At 42.5% G+C, this 17,206-nt stretch overlaps 1 protein-coding gene across 2 annotated transcripts in view; it reads right to left on the bottom strand.

The window, feature by feature from the left end:
• Nucleotides 1–16,433, bottom strand: part of LOC109895159 (ephrin-A5b-like) — a 178,761-nt gene extending 162,328 nt beyond the window's left edge. For both annotated transcript variants that reach the window (XM_020488819.2, XM_020488820.2), the window contains exon 1: nucleotides 15,268–16,433. In XM_020488819.2, the coding sequence (XP_020344408.1) occupies nucleotides 15,268–15,392 (125 nt within the window). In that variant the 5' untranslated portion in view covers nucleotides 15,393–16,433. The remainder of the gene's footprint in view (nucleotides 1–15,267) is intronic.
• Nucleotides 16,434–17,206: the final 773 nt, after the last annotated feature.

Below are 17,206 nucleotides of genomic sequence, written 5' to 3'. Positions count from 1 at the left end.
CTAGAATAACAGTGTGTCCTGGGCCGGGCTGGGCGGTGGGACATAAAGGCTGATTATGAGCGTGAATAATTCAGCCTGAACCCGTGCCATGTCCCTCATACCACTGATACAGGCAGGGAAACTCTGCTCTGCCGTTAATGTACCACAGAGGGAGGTAATATGTACCACGTAGGAAAGCAATCTGAACCACGGACAGAGGTCATCTGAACCACGGACAGAGGTCATCTGAACCACGGACAGAGGTCATTTGAATCACGGACAGGGGTCATCTGAACCACGGCCAGGGGTCATCTGAACCACGGACAGGGGTAATGTGAACCACGGACAGAGGTCATCTGAACCACGGACAGAGGTCATCTAAACCACGGACATGGGTCATCTGAACCACGGACAGGAGTCATCTGAACCACGGACAGGAGTCATCTGAACCATGGACAGGAGTCATCTGAACCACGGACAGAGGTAATATGTACCACGGACAGAGGTAATATGTACCACGGACAGAGGTAATATGTACCACGGACAGAGGCGATGTGTACCATGCACATAGGTAATATGTACCACAGACAGGGGTAATATGTACCACAGACAGGTGTAACATGTACCGCTGACAAATGTAACGTGTACCGCTGACAAATGTAATATGCACCACGTACAGAGGCCATATGTACCATGGACAGAGCTAACATGTACCACAGACAGAGGTAACATGTACCACGGACATAGGTAATATGTACCACGGACAGAGGAAAGGGATACCTAGTCAGTTGCACAACTGACTGTGTTCAACTGAAATGTGTCTTCCGCATTTAACCCAACCCCTCTGAATCAGAGAGGTGCAGGGGGCTGCCTTAATCGAATACTGCATTATTAAAGATCAGATTACTCCCCTGCTCCTCTGCTTATTATCAGATTGGGTTGGAGGATATGCCGAAGGTTTGAGCAACTGACACCTGTCGAAGAGAGGTGAAATCACAGACAGACACATTTGACCTCTGGATTTGATGCAGTAAAACAGCATGTGAGAAGCCTTTTGTTTGGTGATGCCAAGTATATTGTCTATCCATTACTTGGTCATCGTGTTATTGTTATCTGGGAAATGTAGGACTTGTGAAAACAAAAAAAGATTTCAGCAGAAGTTATTCATATAAAATGGAGTTCGTTTTTAATATGGCACGTCTCACTATACAGTTAGTACTAAGCTAAGGGGAGGAACTACCATTCATTCAAAGACATCCGAACAGTCAAGTTCATCCCCAAAAAAAACATGTTCAAACAGGAACACTCAATACGTCACCTTGACCAGTCAGAAAACTGATTCAAATAGAATTATTGTACATAATATGTATCATAAAGACTGCCTTGCCACCCTGATCTCTGTAGCTCAGTTGATAGAGCAAGATGTTTACTATGTCAGTATAGTAGGTTAGATTCCCCTCACCACCCAGCCTTAAAATGTATGCGCTCAGGACTGTAAATCGCTTTGGATAAAACTGTCTGCTAAATGGCATATAGTATACAGTATATTATATATATCATATACACTCAGCCAACGAGATGAGTAGACCTAACGAACAGCAAAAGCACTAGCCTAAGTCAATCTACTATCCCCCATAGTACAAAAGTTGACCTATTCTATTCTGTGTGAGAAATACATATTCCAAACATAGTCGGAGACAGTTGTGGGATGCGATAGTTCCCAAATTAATACAAGCACTAGCATTCCAAAAACCTTTTTACGCAATGTGGCCAATACAACAGATTAGAAGGTTTAGCTTAAAATGCTGATAAACTATGAGGCTATTTCTTCACATTATAAGCACAACAATGTGCACATTCCATTAGCGGGAAACGCCATTTACAAAAGTGACCGCAATTATGCATGTAATGCTTTTATTATAAAAAGGTGCATTTTTATGGTGAAAATGATCTTCCCCAAACTTAAAACTCGAGCTTTGCTTATATATGCCAGTTAGGCTCTATACCCTTTATAAAGCGGATTAATGTGCTTAATTTTAAGAAGTTATTTGGCCACTTTAGTTATGATACAAACCTTTTCAAACATATATGCCCATGGGCTAGGCTACATGAGGTGTGATACAAACCTTTTCAAACATATAGGCCCATGGGCTTGGCTACATGAGGTGTGATACAACCCTTATCAAACATATAGGCCTATGGGCTTGGCTATATGAGGTGTGATACAAACCTTATCAAACATATAGGCCTATGGGCTTGGCTACATGAGGTGTGATACAAACCTTTTCAAACATATAGGCCTATGGGCTTGGCTACATGAGGTGTGATACAAACCTTTTCAAACATATAGGCCTATGGGCTTGGCTACATGAGGTGTGATACAACCCTTATCAAACATATAGGCCTATGGGCTTGGCTACATGAGGTGTGATACAAACCTTTTCAAACATATAGGCCTATGGGCTTGGCTACATGAGGTGTGATACAACCCTTATCAAACATATAGGCCTATGGGCTTGGCTACATGAGGTGTGATACAACCCTTATCAAACATATAGGCCTATGGGCTTGGCTACATGAGGTGTGATACAAACCTTTTCAAACATATAGGCCTATGGGCTTGGCTACATGAGGTGTGATACAAACCTTTTCAAACATATAGGCCCATGGGCTTGGCTACATGAGGTGTGATACAAACCTTTTCAAACATATAGGCCCATGGGCTTGGCTACATGAGGTGTGCGACTATGATTCTAAAAAGTCGCCAAAAAAAGGTATTGTTTCTTGTCTTATGCTGGGCATCATTACCAAGTGATAATATATAATTCACAAGTGACAGGCTAATATTGTCACCCGTCAGACTATTCTTGATTTAATCGTGTCTTTACATACACTAAGTAATATATGTGTGAAATTGGTTTTGATTTAGAATGGACCATCATCATGCACCTGTATGGAAACAGGGGCAACAGGAGCAGAGAAAAAGACATGGTATCTATACACTTAAATAGCGAAAGAAGGATGCTTTTCCCTGTGGTTTATTTTCATGCCAGGCAGGTAGGCTGAACTCTTGTTGTAAAGAGAAGCAATGTGCATATTATTAAGAAAGTTGAGAAATAATATAGCAGGCCTAGCTTATAGAAAGCTGATGGTATCCTCCTCTTTTTAATAGAAGCCATCAGCAGCATCAGAGCTTAGAGAAGCCTAATTACCGTGACTAAATGGTGGAATTTGACTGCCTTCAAGACTCATGGCTTTTGCCTTTGGTGCAAAAAAACAAAAAACAGTGGACAAAAACGGGGCTGTTTTTTTGATGAGAGGTCGTGCAGGCTAACAGGCGGGTCACAAAGGCAAATAACGGTGCTGTACAACAGTGATGTGCAGAACGGCATCTCGGCACACATAACTCATCAGTCCTTGTCACGATGGGCTATTGCAGCAGATGACCACACCAGGTTGCACTCCTATCAGCTAAAAACAAGAATAAGCAGCTCCAGCGGGCACACGATCACCAACACTGGACAACTGAGGAGTGGAAGAACATTTCCTGGTTCCTGTTGTGTCATGCTGACGGCAGAGTCAGGATTGGCGTAAGCAGCATGAGTCCCTGGCCCCATCCTTCCTGGTGTCAACGGTGCATGCTGGAGGCAGTGGTGTAATGGTGTGGGGAATATCTTCCTGACACACGTTAGGCCCTTCGATAGCAATTGAGCAACGTTTCCCATGCCCTCAAAAATTGTAGCTGTTCTGGAGACAAAGGGGGTTCCGACCCGGTACTAGATGGGTATACCTAATAAACGGTATATTATAGCATATAGTTGTATACCAGTAATACGAATGTATTGTTGTGTTCAAAAATATATATACACTCCAACAAATTAAACACATTTCATTATTTTTTTTAAAGTGTGAATAACAAATAGTAATTTTGGTTTTACCTAAATCGCTCAATAAATAAGAACAAAAATAAATTTGAAAACATTTAATTTAAGTAAAATAATAAAATAAGACCTTGAAATACAATTCCAGTCAAACAAACAACGCAAAAACATAATTCCTTACATGCATTCCTATCCATTAAACTAAGTTCTCATTGATCTTATTTCAGAATATTGATCCTATTATATGAATAACAACAGGAACACAGCAGCCTAAATTAAGACACTAGCACTAGTGAGGCAAACAACGCTGTTCCAACATTGTTAATTCCTGGGAAAATTAAAAACCTCCTGCAAACTCCCCCATCTAATCCTGGCTGGAATGTCTCCGGTCGTGTTCTAGGAATGACATGGAGTTCAGACGCTAAGGAGTACAGAGCACAGCAGGTGAGACGGAACTCTGGAACTATGGTAACTCTGGAACACTGGAACACTGGATGGAGTGTTCTGTGTGTTCCGTGTTCTATGGAACTTGAGCCGGCCCACTGTATATTCCAACAAGACCTTTTCAAAACCAAAAGCCAACCACACAGAGAGAAAAACACTACTCCTAACATTATGTCTGAAACAAGAATGTGTGCCTATTCATTGCCACAAGAAAATGTTTAGAGCAGTACAGCTGCAGACACTTAAATCAAATAAAGTCTGAATGCCCTTGTTTTGTTATACAATTGCATTATTTCATGTGTCTCGTGACTATTTCTGCTCTGTGACTGACCCACCTCAATCTAGTGAAATATTGGCATAATCACAGATTAATTTGAGATTATTTTATATTCTCAGTAAGACTACCCTCCGCACAGTTCCTTTAATCACACATCTGTTATTTCGGGCCATTTTATATACAGTTGAAAGTTCTAAAATCTCTTGTCATGTATGGCTGTATAGTTTGGCTCAAAAATGGCTGCCAGCATTACCCTTTTGTATATGTCTGCTCGAAAGGCTGGCGCAACATTTGTATTTCTCCTCACTGAACCTCTATATATTTTTTTTGCTCACGTGGTTCTGTCTCACTTACTTGTACGCGCATATGCACACACAGAGATACAGTTGCGTATTAGCCAGCCGTCAGTCAGCAAGGCCAGTCACAACACTGGGCCTAACCCTAACACAGTGCATGCTGAGTCACCCCAGCAGGAACCCCCAAAACCCAAGACTTATTACGGACACATCTACTAGTAATCTCTGGGAGAGAGAGAGACAGAGAGACAGGGAGGCAGAGAGACACAGAGACAAAGATAGAGACACAGGGAGAGAGAAAGATAGAGAGACAGAGACAGAGAGAGACAGACAGAAAAAGAGACAGAGTTAGAGAGAAGGAAAGAAAGAAACAGAGCGAGAGAGAGGGGGGGAAGAGGGGGAAGGGGGAGAGACAGAGGTAAAGAGAGAGAGTGGGAGCGGGAGAGAGAGAGGGAGAGGGAGGAGAGAGGGGGAGAAAGAGAGAGGGAGAGAGGGGGGAGAGAGAGTGGGAGAGGAAGAGGGGGAAAGCGAAATAGAAAGGAGAAACTGGGGTAAGAAAAAGGCATGTTTCTCAAACACCTCACAAACAACCAGATCAAGTCTCAACATCAATTATCTATTCCCCCAAACACCATGCCACTACCACACCACAGCGCACCACCATTTGCCCCAAAAAATATTAGGAAAAAATGCTTTATTGCATTTCACAATTCTGACTGGAGTTTTGTACCAAACAAAGAGCATTGAAAACAGAAGTGTGTAGTGATCCTTAAAGAAACTGTAGCCCCAGACCCCGTTCATCACTTCTGTTTATACAGGGGGCTTAGGGCACTTTGGGGTTTCCTCTTAAGTCTGTCTTATCTCATTAGCCTTTAAAACTGATTAATATGAATGCCCGAGCTTTCTAAGGAAGGAGGGGAAGGAGGGAGTAGAGGAAGAATAGAAAGATGGGGGGACTTGAGAGGAAGAGGTTTTGCGTCTTAGGACAAAGAGCTGGTGGCTTTTTAATCCTCTCAGTGACTCCATGTTCATAACCTGGGTAGCAGCAGCAGCTATGGGATAGGCTGCGTTGCTTTAAAATACCTGGGTATAGGGGGCTTCACTCTGAAGAGATTTTGGGTGTAGAAAATGTACATAGAAAATTAATCTCCACAACTTGAGCTCCACAACAAAATATGAACTCTACTTCTTAAAAATAGCAAAGCCGTTGTTGAATGTGTGGTTCTGCATACGCTCATGTTCCGTTCTGATGTCATATTTGGTTATCTGGGATAATGTTTGCATTATCCAGCCAACCAAAGCCGGGCCATGAGCAGAGGGTGAGGATGGAATTAGTAAAGAGAGGCAGAAATGGCTGGAAACTGAGGTGTGAAACAAGTGATGAGGGGGACAAATAGAAGGGTGTGAGGGGTATACAGCAGCCTGATCACTAAAATAAGACTTCAATTTTGGATATTTCAAAAGGTTGAGAACATAGATATATGCCTTCATCTGCAAAAAAAGTTGATAAAAGAAACGATTGTGGGCATGATCTCGTGATGCTCAGAGCCGAAGCGCGTTGCTTAGACCACTAGCATACTTGATGATACTTGATGGTATTAGCACGTCGTTTTTTATTATTTTGTTTTAAGCCTTCCCAAACCATATCCCTAACCTTAACCACTCGAAATGAATGCCTAAACTCTTAACATTTGAGTTGTTTCTGTTTTAACCTGTAACCACACGGAATTAACCCTGTAACCCTGTTACATTTCGAAGGGAAACTATGAGATCTTGTTGTATATAGAGCCACCTCCTAAACACTCTCCTCAGCCTCGGTTATAACACTCTGCCTTCCCCCATCTCCTCCTCTTGTCTCTTCCTCTCCTCAGTGAATGTGCTACAACTTCAGCTGTGGCCCCCACTCCTGCCTCATCAACCCTTCCAACTGCTCCATCTCCCTTCTCTCCCTCCGTTTTAAGGGCATGCCTACTTTCAGCCGAGAGAGAGAGGACAGAGAAAGGAGAACAATGACTGCCTTTCAGCCTGTCAGAACCCGGCCAGAGAGAGAGACTCGATCGCTGCTGCGTGCGCGCGCATGTGTGTAGGTTGTACTCGGAGGGAGTTTGGAAGCGGCTTAACTGTTTTGTGGTGCCTCTCTCCAGTTCAAGCAGCGGGGGCTAAGCGAGGTGAAAGCGTTGTTGATGTGTTTGTGTTTAGGGACATGGAATTGAGAGGGGAAATATGAGGGGGTGTTCATATTCAAAACAATGTCTGGCCCATCGACTGATATGCCAACACCCGCATTATCTACGCTAGACTGAAGCAGACACACAGACCAACATCCTGCTTCCAAAACCCACAAGCTGAGACTGGGCTTTCAGTGGCTCTGACTGACTGTATACTGGTGTGGAGGTGGATATACTCTGTGACAAAGGTACAGGAGGATAAAAACAGTATATTCCCTTAACACTTTGTGGAGCAACGACGTCTTCTGTGTTTTATTTAGGCACCTGGAACTAGGGTACAATAAGATGTGCTAGCGTTTCCTTCTTGAATGTAATATTCTTCCCACATAGAAGCAGTAGTCAGTAATGCATGGGCTCTACTCATGGAGATGGACGTTTGGGAATAAACCCAGCAGACTATTACAGTCAGACTGAGGAGAAGGGAAACCATGACCAAGGCTGCTGGCTGTTCTAACGGTGGTGACATTTAATTCTTTAAAACACGTGTCTCTCTCTCCCTTGTCATTTACGAAGGCCTACACTGTCAATTAGGTATTTGTTCTGGAGATGTGACGTCTTCTAGGATACATTCTCCACACTGCTCCCCAACCCAGCTAGAACAACATCCACTCACTCCCCCGCACCGCCAAGCCAGTCAGCCCCAAAGTTAAATAAGGAAAATGTCTGTGAATGTCCGAAGTCAGTGTACCATGAAAGGAATTATCTGTGGAAAATGGGTCTGGCAAAACCGAGGGTCTCAAATGGTTGGTCTCGGCCCGTCACATTTTCCAATTGCACAGAAAAGGGTGATGACAACAAGAAAATCAATCATTCAATCATGCCCTTCTGGTCTTTTCATGCAAATGTTGTTATTGCGTCAAAATGCAATTGAGCTTTGAGTGTAAATGAGTTTAACAGCGGAACACAGAAAACAAATCAAGCAAGACTAAATGAGCTTGTTGACATCAAATAAATGAATAAAGAATTGTACTACACTTGATCAAGAGTGAAAAAAAATGTAATCACAAAGAAATTAATTTTTCTTGCCGTTAATTTAAAAAAATATATATGTCTATGCATCTGACCTCAGCCTACATGTAACATATCCAAAATAGACACAGAACATAAATGTCTCTATGTTGACACAGGGCATAAAGAACTGCTGCCATGGGTGGCAATGTTGAGTTGCTACATGGTCCAGTCAACCTGTCAAAACTGAAACAATGCATTGAGCCATGCAATCACCCTACACTCAACAGGAAGAAGAGGAGCAGTGTGGACAGGAAGGAAAGGATTGGAGGGGTGGAGGGCAGGAGTGTCCATGTCTGAGAAATTCCTCACAGATTGGGGTTTGGAGTATGGGGGGGGGGGGGTGAGCGAGCCGCACAATAGCGCCCACATGTGGTCTGGGAAGGTAGATCACTCCATGCCACTACCAGCTGCTTCCAGACCTCCCCCTCAAAAAAATGTGTGTGGATGGGGGGCAGAGGTTGGGGGCGTGTACTCTGCCTGTGGTGGGGGGGGAGACCAAGGGTAGGGGCAAGGACTGGGGGCGAGGGCCTCTACAGCTCCAGACAAAGGCATAATGCCCATAGACATAACGCATAGAATAGACATATTCCTAAAATTGTAATTCACAGCTTTAGAGAAACAAGGACAAAAGACAGCATGCGTTAACGATAAACTGCATCTAACATCTACCCCTGAGAACTGGTCCAGATTCCTTTGTGGTCTTTAGAGCTATAGGTTAGAGCTGGGACAGGGAGATCTGGTCCAGAATCAATTTTGAAAGAGTACACCAAAGACCTTTAAAATGATCCCCTCTCTCCTATACCTCAGAGAACCCTGAAACACAGAAACTATACTCAGACCTGGGGGAAATAACGACAAAAAAACAAGAAAAGTTATTTCTATCAATGTTGTGACAGAATTTTATAAAAGTATAGTATACGATCGGACACATGTGGGTGTTGAGTAAGCTGGTTAATACTGTATTGTTTCCAAGTAAAGCTATAGTGTTGCTGTGAAAGCTGGGGATTAGTGGGCAGCTGAATGGAGATGGGCCGGCCGATAGTGGAGTTTCAGCACTGCACATGACATTGGAGTGATTAAGCTCAAAACAAAGCAGAAATCTGGACATTGAAATGAGTTACGGCCACAGTACAGTACAGCCATCTATAGCCTACCAGTGCAACAACAACCCAAACCTCCAAAGTGTAGAACTTTGGTTAAATCATTTGGGGAAATATTTTCTGCTCTCTTGGATGTATATGACTTTTTAACTGGGACAGTAATGTATCAGAATTAACTTCCACATAAAAATCAACCAATACAAAATTAACAAAAATCAAATTTGCAAATAAAAAATCTAAAAGTGTACTTTTTTTTTCTTTCTGTGAAACGCATGTTTTCCACAATGATATACAAGATAATCTAATCTCCAACGAGTGAAAGACATCCACAGACTCCTGTGAAGCTGCGTGTTCTGCCCGCTGCTCGGCATCTCTAACAGGGTCAAAACCGAGAGGCCTTCTCCTCTGTTCAAGACCAGCGCTCACTGAAGAAAAACTGATCCACCCACACGTATTTTACTGAGCTATGTTCTCCTCTCTCTCACATTATAACAGTCCACCATGGATACACTTCAGAGGTAGAACATGAAGCTGTTGTTATGACCGCATAATAAGTTAAGTCAAAAATACACAGAGGTTACTTGTTCAAACACTTTGTTCAGTTTCCTCAAAAGGCTCTCTTTAATTTGGAAAGATATTAGGATGGCTTGTATGACTACGGACTTCAAATAGTAGGCACTACGGAAAAAAAAAAATTCAGGAGAAGAGACCCCTCATTAATGTATTAGGTCAATATATTTGTCAAATTAAAATGAACTGTATTAACAGGCTTTGTCCAAAAGCATGAAATGCTATTTTGCCAAAAAAAAGTCATTCGCATTCATATCACAAAGGATCCTCCTCTCAGGTCATATTTTTTTCATGAATCCTTCGGGCAACTGTTTGATTTAATAATATGTCACACCTACGTTGTATCTCTACTGGTCTTTCCCTCCAACGCCATCTCTTTCCCTTCTCTCTCGCTTTCTCTTTCCATTTCTGTTGAGTCTACCCTGCTGTTGCAGACGCTGCAGGGATGAAATAACGGCAGAGCAAGAGGTCATTAACGAGAACTAATCAGCCTTCAGTCAGAGAGAGAGAGAGAGAGAGAGAGAGAGAGAGAGAGAGAGAGAGAGAGAGAGAGAGAGAGAGAGAGAGAGAGAGAGAGAGAGAGAGAGAGAGAGAGAGAGAGAGAGAGAGAGAGAGAGAGAGAGGAGAGAGAGAGAGAGAGAGAGAGAGAGAGAGAGAGAGAGAGAGGAGAGAGAGAGGGAGGGAGGGAGGGAGGGAGGGAGGGAGGGAGGGAGGGAGGGAGGGAGGGAGGGAGGGAGGGAGGGAGGGAGGGAGGGAGGGAGGGAGGGAGCCAACTGATGGAAAAATAAGTCTGAGGGTATAGAAAAAGAACAACAGGGCAGAGGAGAGTGAATGTGTGGGGGGGCGTGGGGTCAAATTTATTTTAAACTCAACTAAAATCCACTATTACATTGGAAAATCTTTCATGTTAGTAAATATGCTATTAAATAGGACAAGGAATTGTAATCTAAAAGTAATGTAAATAAACAAGGACGTATTGTGTTTTGATCCCTGGACTAGTCTCCTGGATACGGCTACGGTAAAGACTTTCCCTCTACAGTCTGAATATGTACTGTGTCTGTGTTAGTGCACAGTCAGCACACACACAGCGACAGATAGTTTGTTACGTCCCGTGGCTCGGTGATAGGTAATGAGAAGTCCAACCGGGAGAGACGTAATTATGAGAGGTTTGCGAGAGTGTGGAAGAGAGGGACCAAGCCCCTGGTGACCTCCTGGCCCATTCTTCACATAGCACAGAGACATGCACAGAACGGCCTGAAAGCTATGAGTGAGGCCAGCAGATCGGGTTTGGGGTCAAAACCATTTTAGTTCAGTCCATTCAGTCCAAATGTACTTTTGTAAATCTCTCTCTCTCTCATACACACACCTCGAAGTTATCTGGCAGACTTATTTATTTATGTCTCTCTCTCTCTGTGTGTGTGTGTGTGTGTGTGTGTGTGTGTGTGTGTGTGTGTGTGTGTGTGTGTGTGTGTGTGTGTGTGTGTGTGTGTGTGTGTGTGTGTGTGTGTGTGTGTGTGTGTGTGTGTGTGTGACATCTCTAGCTAGCACTAGTTGGGTCCATGGAGGGACTGAAATATCTAATTGTATTCATTCATTTTGTGGTAACCAGTGTGGGACAGAGACAGAGTGGCCTACAGCTACGGGGGAGAGGGGAGTTGAAGGAAGAGCTCTCACCAGCAGGACAGCAGGAACCTCCTTAGAGAAAACAAAGTGACTAAATACACAAGGTACTGAGATAAAGAAAGGTAGAAAGAAAGAAAAAGAGTGAATAATAGGTAGGATCCTGGGAGAAAAAAAACTTTCCATCAAGGACTTTAGAAATAATCACAGGGCTGAGAGAGAGAGAGAGAGAGAGAGAGAGAGAGAGAGAGAGAAAAATTTAAAAAAAGAGGAGAGAGAGAGAGTATATAGACATAATATGACATGTAATGTGTAATGTTGAAATACCTGGGTATAGGTGTAATGTTTACTGTTAATTTTGTATTGTTTATTATCTATTTCACTTGCTTTGGCATTGTTAGCATATGTTTCCCATTCCTATAAAGCCCTTAAATTGAAATTGAATTGAGCGAGAGAGAGAGAGAAAGATTCACCAGTGGTAATTAAGCAGTTTCAAGGTTCTCGGCCTCCTGCCCAAGGTGTGAAGTATCTAAACGCTTTCTTCACTTTGGGTCAACAGAGCTTGTAGGAGAGCCTCCTGTCTGCTCCCATACACCACTGAACTGTAGATGCAGTCGTGTGAAGAAGAAACACCTCCAATAGCAGATAACAAAGGACTATGATTTCTCCACACTTCCCTTTGGGGACTAATATTTGATTGTTTTCTGTATGTGAATCAGGTTGACTGTCAGCCTACTGGTGATTGGGATCTTCATAGAGCTTTGATGGAGAGGTCAATACACTTAATATACACCCTACTCCATACAACACCGCTGGCTCATACAGATATAGAGAATACATATTTATTTACAGAGGCATCTGTAACAAAATGTTTGCTCTCCTGTCCTCTCTTTCCGGTCGTTCTAGTTTTCTGATTCTGCCCTACAGGGTTTGCTAATGTAACTTGCTAGCTAAGTGGTTAGCTTGCAAGAGAAAGCTTCTTGGTTACAGCAGAGACAATCAATCCCCTCCTGGATCAAGATCTCTGCATCCTAAAGAAAATTGGGGAAAGGAATAGCGGCCTTTGTGTGCACTGCCAGTACAGGAACCGTACGAAGGTATGAACCTCTGGATACCACCCAACACTAGTTGAGAGTCAAACAAACTTGATTAGTGTAAGTAGAAGAAGATGACTAACATTATTAAAGCCTGTTTCCTGTCCTCGGGCTAGTCAGGAGTTCAGAAACAAGACGAGGGAAACAACCTATAACTTGATTTCACAAGTTCAACACTATTGGAGCTAGCTCACGTCTCCACAGAGTTCTGTTTTGCTTTCCTTCAATTTCAACTCGAGATTTACAGTCAATTTACTCAAACGTTTTCATTTCTGTAGCTTTATTTTTTTTTTTCCACTGGAAGTAAGCAAACTGTCAGCACATCTGGAGTAAATCAAGTGGTCCACAGAACCGCCAGTCAAAGTCTTCGTGAAAAATGTGCACCCTAATGAAACTGTGTCTATCAGCGGAACACATCAGACTGAGCTCAAATTTGTGTTACTTCTGTTGAACAAAGCGGCACGCAAATAAACAACTGGCTTAAGCTGGAGTGTAGAGCTGGACCACAGCGGTAATGATGGAGTGTACCAGCACTAGGGATACCTAGTCGAAGGCTAGAATGGCCCCAGCTCAACTAGGTCCCTATGCTTGTACCCTGACCACTAATTGCTTTCAGCATGAATATTTTTTCAGAAACTTCAAAATGAATATAAATAGTTATTAAATAATGTCTATGTAGCTATGATAAAATGCTTTGTATGTTTTTGGAGAATACGCTTAGGTGATCCATTCAGCAAATACTAAATCATTTTGGCATTTGAGTGAGTGAACAGCAACAACTTAATTGGACAAATTCAGACTAGGGTTAATATATAGTCATACAAAAAGTTAAATACTGTTTTGCAATTAGAATAACACATGAAATAAGCTAAATATGACAAGTAAATACACTTTTGACTATGTGAAGTATGATTGGCTGCTGTTAAGTTTTCCAGAAAATGTGATATGACATGTACAGTATGACCCTCTGTATTTGGAAAATGTCAAAAGCTACACTTTGTATGCTATGGCCTCAAGGAAATGTAAACGTCAACCTCCGCTGACCTTAGTCTCACTATGTAAAACTAATACATGGGTGCTTCATTGTAGCCTCCAATATATTAGGAATAGACACCACATCTTAATCCTATACTAGATAACTATGTGAAACTTGCCCAAATGCAGTCGGTTCTCTCTCTCAATCAACATCAATTCTGATTTAAATTATTCAATCAAAAATTCCACATAAAAAAATATGTATTTTGCACAATGCTTGCTGATATCAACTACTTTGTGGAAAGGTTTTAGAATATAATGTATCATAACGTAGGCTACATGTCCAACATCCTTACTCAATATTCAATAAAATGAAGTTCATTAAATAATGTGATATCTAATAAATCAATTAACTGGGGTTAGTTGTGGCAAAATAAGGGCATTGGTTTGTTTACGAATTTGTCCTTCAATGTAAACTATCAATGTTTCACGGTTGCCAAACTATTCTGGTCATGGGCTAATACGTCTGTGTATACGTTCTACATTTCATATATTGATTATCAACTTGTTTTAACGTTTGTGGTTTTAGACAGTATGACAATACCTACATTGTATGCTATGCTCGCACGAAGTAGATTACTTTAGCGCAGCAAAAATGGCTGCTTTCACAACCAGTCAACCTACAATTGAATTACAGTATGTTCATATTATTTAAATATCAATGATTTAACCATTTAAACCTATGAATCATAATAATTGCATAATTATGTAATTCAAAGTCGGTGAGAACATTTTTGGGAAACATTACAGAGGAGCTTTTTCACTGGATTAAAACATGTTTTCCAAATAAGAACAAGTGGATTGGATAAATCCCTTGTGAACAACGCATATCATGATCAAGTTAAAAGACAAGAGATTAAACGACTAAATTAAGTGCAACCTATCAGCATAGCGAGGCTTTATTCCTGGTTAAGTAGGCGTATTATTGATTTCTTATAAGCTTCTAAATTGGAAGAGCGACCCATAAATGTGTCCATGGCCTACAACTAGTGACAAAACATACGTCGTACAGATTTGAGCGCTTCCCGCTCACATGCTACATCTAAATGGTAATATATTCGCGCGCTTGCTGTTCTCGGAAATAGGAAATATGGGTTAATCATGGTGCCATTTTATCCGTGAATTGACAGCACTTGCTGAGTTGAATTCCGCTCATTCAAAGATGAGAGATGTAGGCTAGATATACGTTGTAGGCCTAAACCATCCAAGCAATGCAATGGTCCACGCATTATTCTACATACTCCAACGGTAGGCTTTACTACAAATCCATTCGAATTAACCCACAAATACTGTTCCATGATTTAACCGGGGCATATTCAGAAGACAGGCACGAGCGCCCAATCGATTCACAAACACGGAATGCAGACACTGGAACAGGCAAGAGATTACTCTCCAACCGTGCGCTTTTCGCTATTATGACAATATTCTAGATTTGATCAACTTGACCTGATTACGGTTGATTGAAAATAATTCAGTGTAGACTGTATCCAAAATAGGTTAGCCTATATTCAACCTGTGCGCACAGGTTGTGTTCTGTTGTACCAATAGCCTACCCACATTTCTGGGAAATAGCCTATAACCCATCCGAGAGAACTGTTCAATAAGCATGACTCTATACCTTAAATAAAAGACACCGTGCCATTTGTCTATACACACGCCCCGGTCAGTGGTGAGATCACAGAGACAACATCGACTCCCTTCGGCCCCACTGGCCGCTCTGAGTGGCACCTACCTGGGGTTGGTTCGGTTCCAGAAGACGGCATACCGGTCGGCCACCACCTTGGAGCTGGGCTCCTGGCTGAATACACACATCCATAGCACCAGAAAGACAAATAGCACCATCTCCACTTTCAACATCACAACGGCAAAGTTCGGCACGTATTCCTCTTCGATGTGGGGAGACTGCACGATCTGTCAGTTCTAGGTACACTTCAGCTGGAGAGATGCCTTCTTTCGTTTACATTTGTGTGCCTTTTCTTTCCTCTGTCGCAGTTTATGGATGACAGAAAACGGCAGGACAATTCAATACAACAGAAAATCTCTGTCTCCTACACCACTACGTGCTAAGGGCTTTGATAGCGCAACCTGCGATATAGATGACGCCTTGCTGGTCACTTGGTTCAAATTAATTGACGACAGTAGCAGGTGAAGTTATCAAATGCAAGTGTCACTGTGTGTAGTGCATCTCGCTCAGGTTCAGTGTCCGGGTTCAGTTTTATGTGTTCATGGGACGTCAGCTTTGACGGCTCCAGGATAAGTAAAAATCACTCCTAGGGCAGACACTTTTTTTCACACAAATGTACAAAAAGGGATATCAATACATGCAGTCAGATGTATAAAACGTTGATTAGAATGACCATCTAATACAGCAGTCTCTGTAAGGTCATGGCATGCGCTGAGCTGGATCCGTGTCAGGACTGTTCGCTGGGAATCAACAGCGCAGAGGGTAGGTCCAAGTCCAATAATGAGAAACGAAAAGAAGCAATCTCGCGCTTTAGCTCGAGTCCGTCAGATGTCAACGTTTTCAGAGGTGGAACTTTAGAAAGCCACATAGGCAACCCCCGGCTGCAGTGAAGTCGTTTATACGTAACGCTGTCTCACTGCTCTGTTCGCAGACTGGCCGAAAAAGGCTGCTATCCTTTCTCAGCGCTGTCTTGAAAGTGTCACGGGTAGGTGGGGAGGAGTCCGTCCTCGAGCCTCTCTCATGCGCTGCTGCTGGGTGACAGTAGGGCAGCTTGTTTGCCCGGAACCCAAATGGCCGCATTCCACAGCATTCTCTTCATATATAACCATTGGAGAGAAAAAATAAAACACGCTTGATTCATGTGCTTCTTTCACCTGATGTTTAGATTCAACCGGACGAGAAGAGAGGGAAGGTGAGAGCAAAGGCAGTTCGTTGCTGACTGCCAGAGTGGGTTCGGTTACAGCCGACCGGAGGATAGTCCCATTGGTTTGAATTTTGAATGGGCGTCACACTAACAAAACAAGATCCCTCCCCTCCCAACCGAACTAATTCAATTACTGTGTGGAAGCTGAACGCACCGCTTGCACAGAGAGAAGGAGCCCGGGATAGGGACCGAGAGATACACTGTCAGATCACACTGATAAACGCACTGAGCAGGCTATTTAATTACCGAGCAAACGGACAGAGACCAAGAATCGAGTTACAATCTGGACCAACAGAGTGTGTGTGTGTGTGTGTGTGTGTGTGTGTGTGTGTGTGTGTGTGTGTGTGTGTGTGTGTGTGTGTGTGTGTGTGTGTGTGTGTGTGTGTGTGTGTGTGCGTGCACTTTCTCAGAATATAATTAGAATGAACAAAATACATATTGTTTGTCACGTTTGTAGCCCTGCGCATATATGATTTTGAAGTTAAAAGATTTTTAACCACCCTTTTTTTTCATTATGACATGACCCTCAGCAGCGGGTGGACATCCACTTGTTGCGGACAATGCAGCGCCCAGACGCCCCGTAGTGGAGACCAGGCAAACCAGCCTACAACAGGCACAAAGAAGTCATTCTCATCTAATACATTTTCTCCTGATATAACTAACCATTCTTCATGCACTGTAATTTACAGATTTATAAAAGCTATTGATAAGAGTTATAGGTAAATTAGTAATCCGTTTGGATAACCTTATGATCGCAGGAAACAAACATTGAAAGCATGGTAC

Source organism: Oncorhynchus kisutch, linkage group LG8, assembly GCF_002021735.2.
Source record: "Oncorhynchus kisutch isolate 150728-3 linkage group LG8, Okis_V2, whole genome shotgun sequence".
Classification (NCBI taxonomy): Eukaryota; Metazoa; Chordata; class Actinopteri; order Salmoniformes; family Salmonidae; genus Oncorhynchus; species Oncorhynchus kisutch.
Note: the sequence above shows the minus strand (reverse complement) of the source record. Positions and strands in the feature narration are given on the sequence as shown.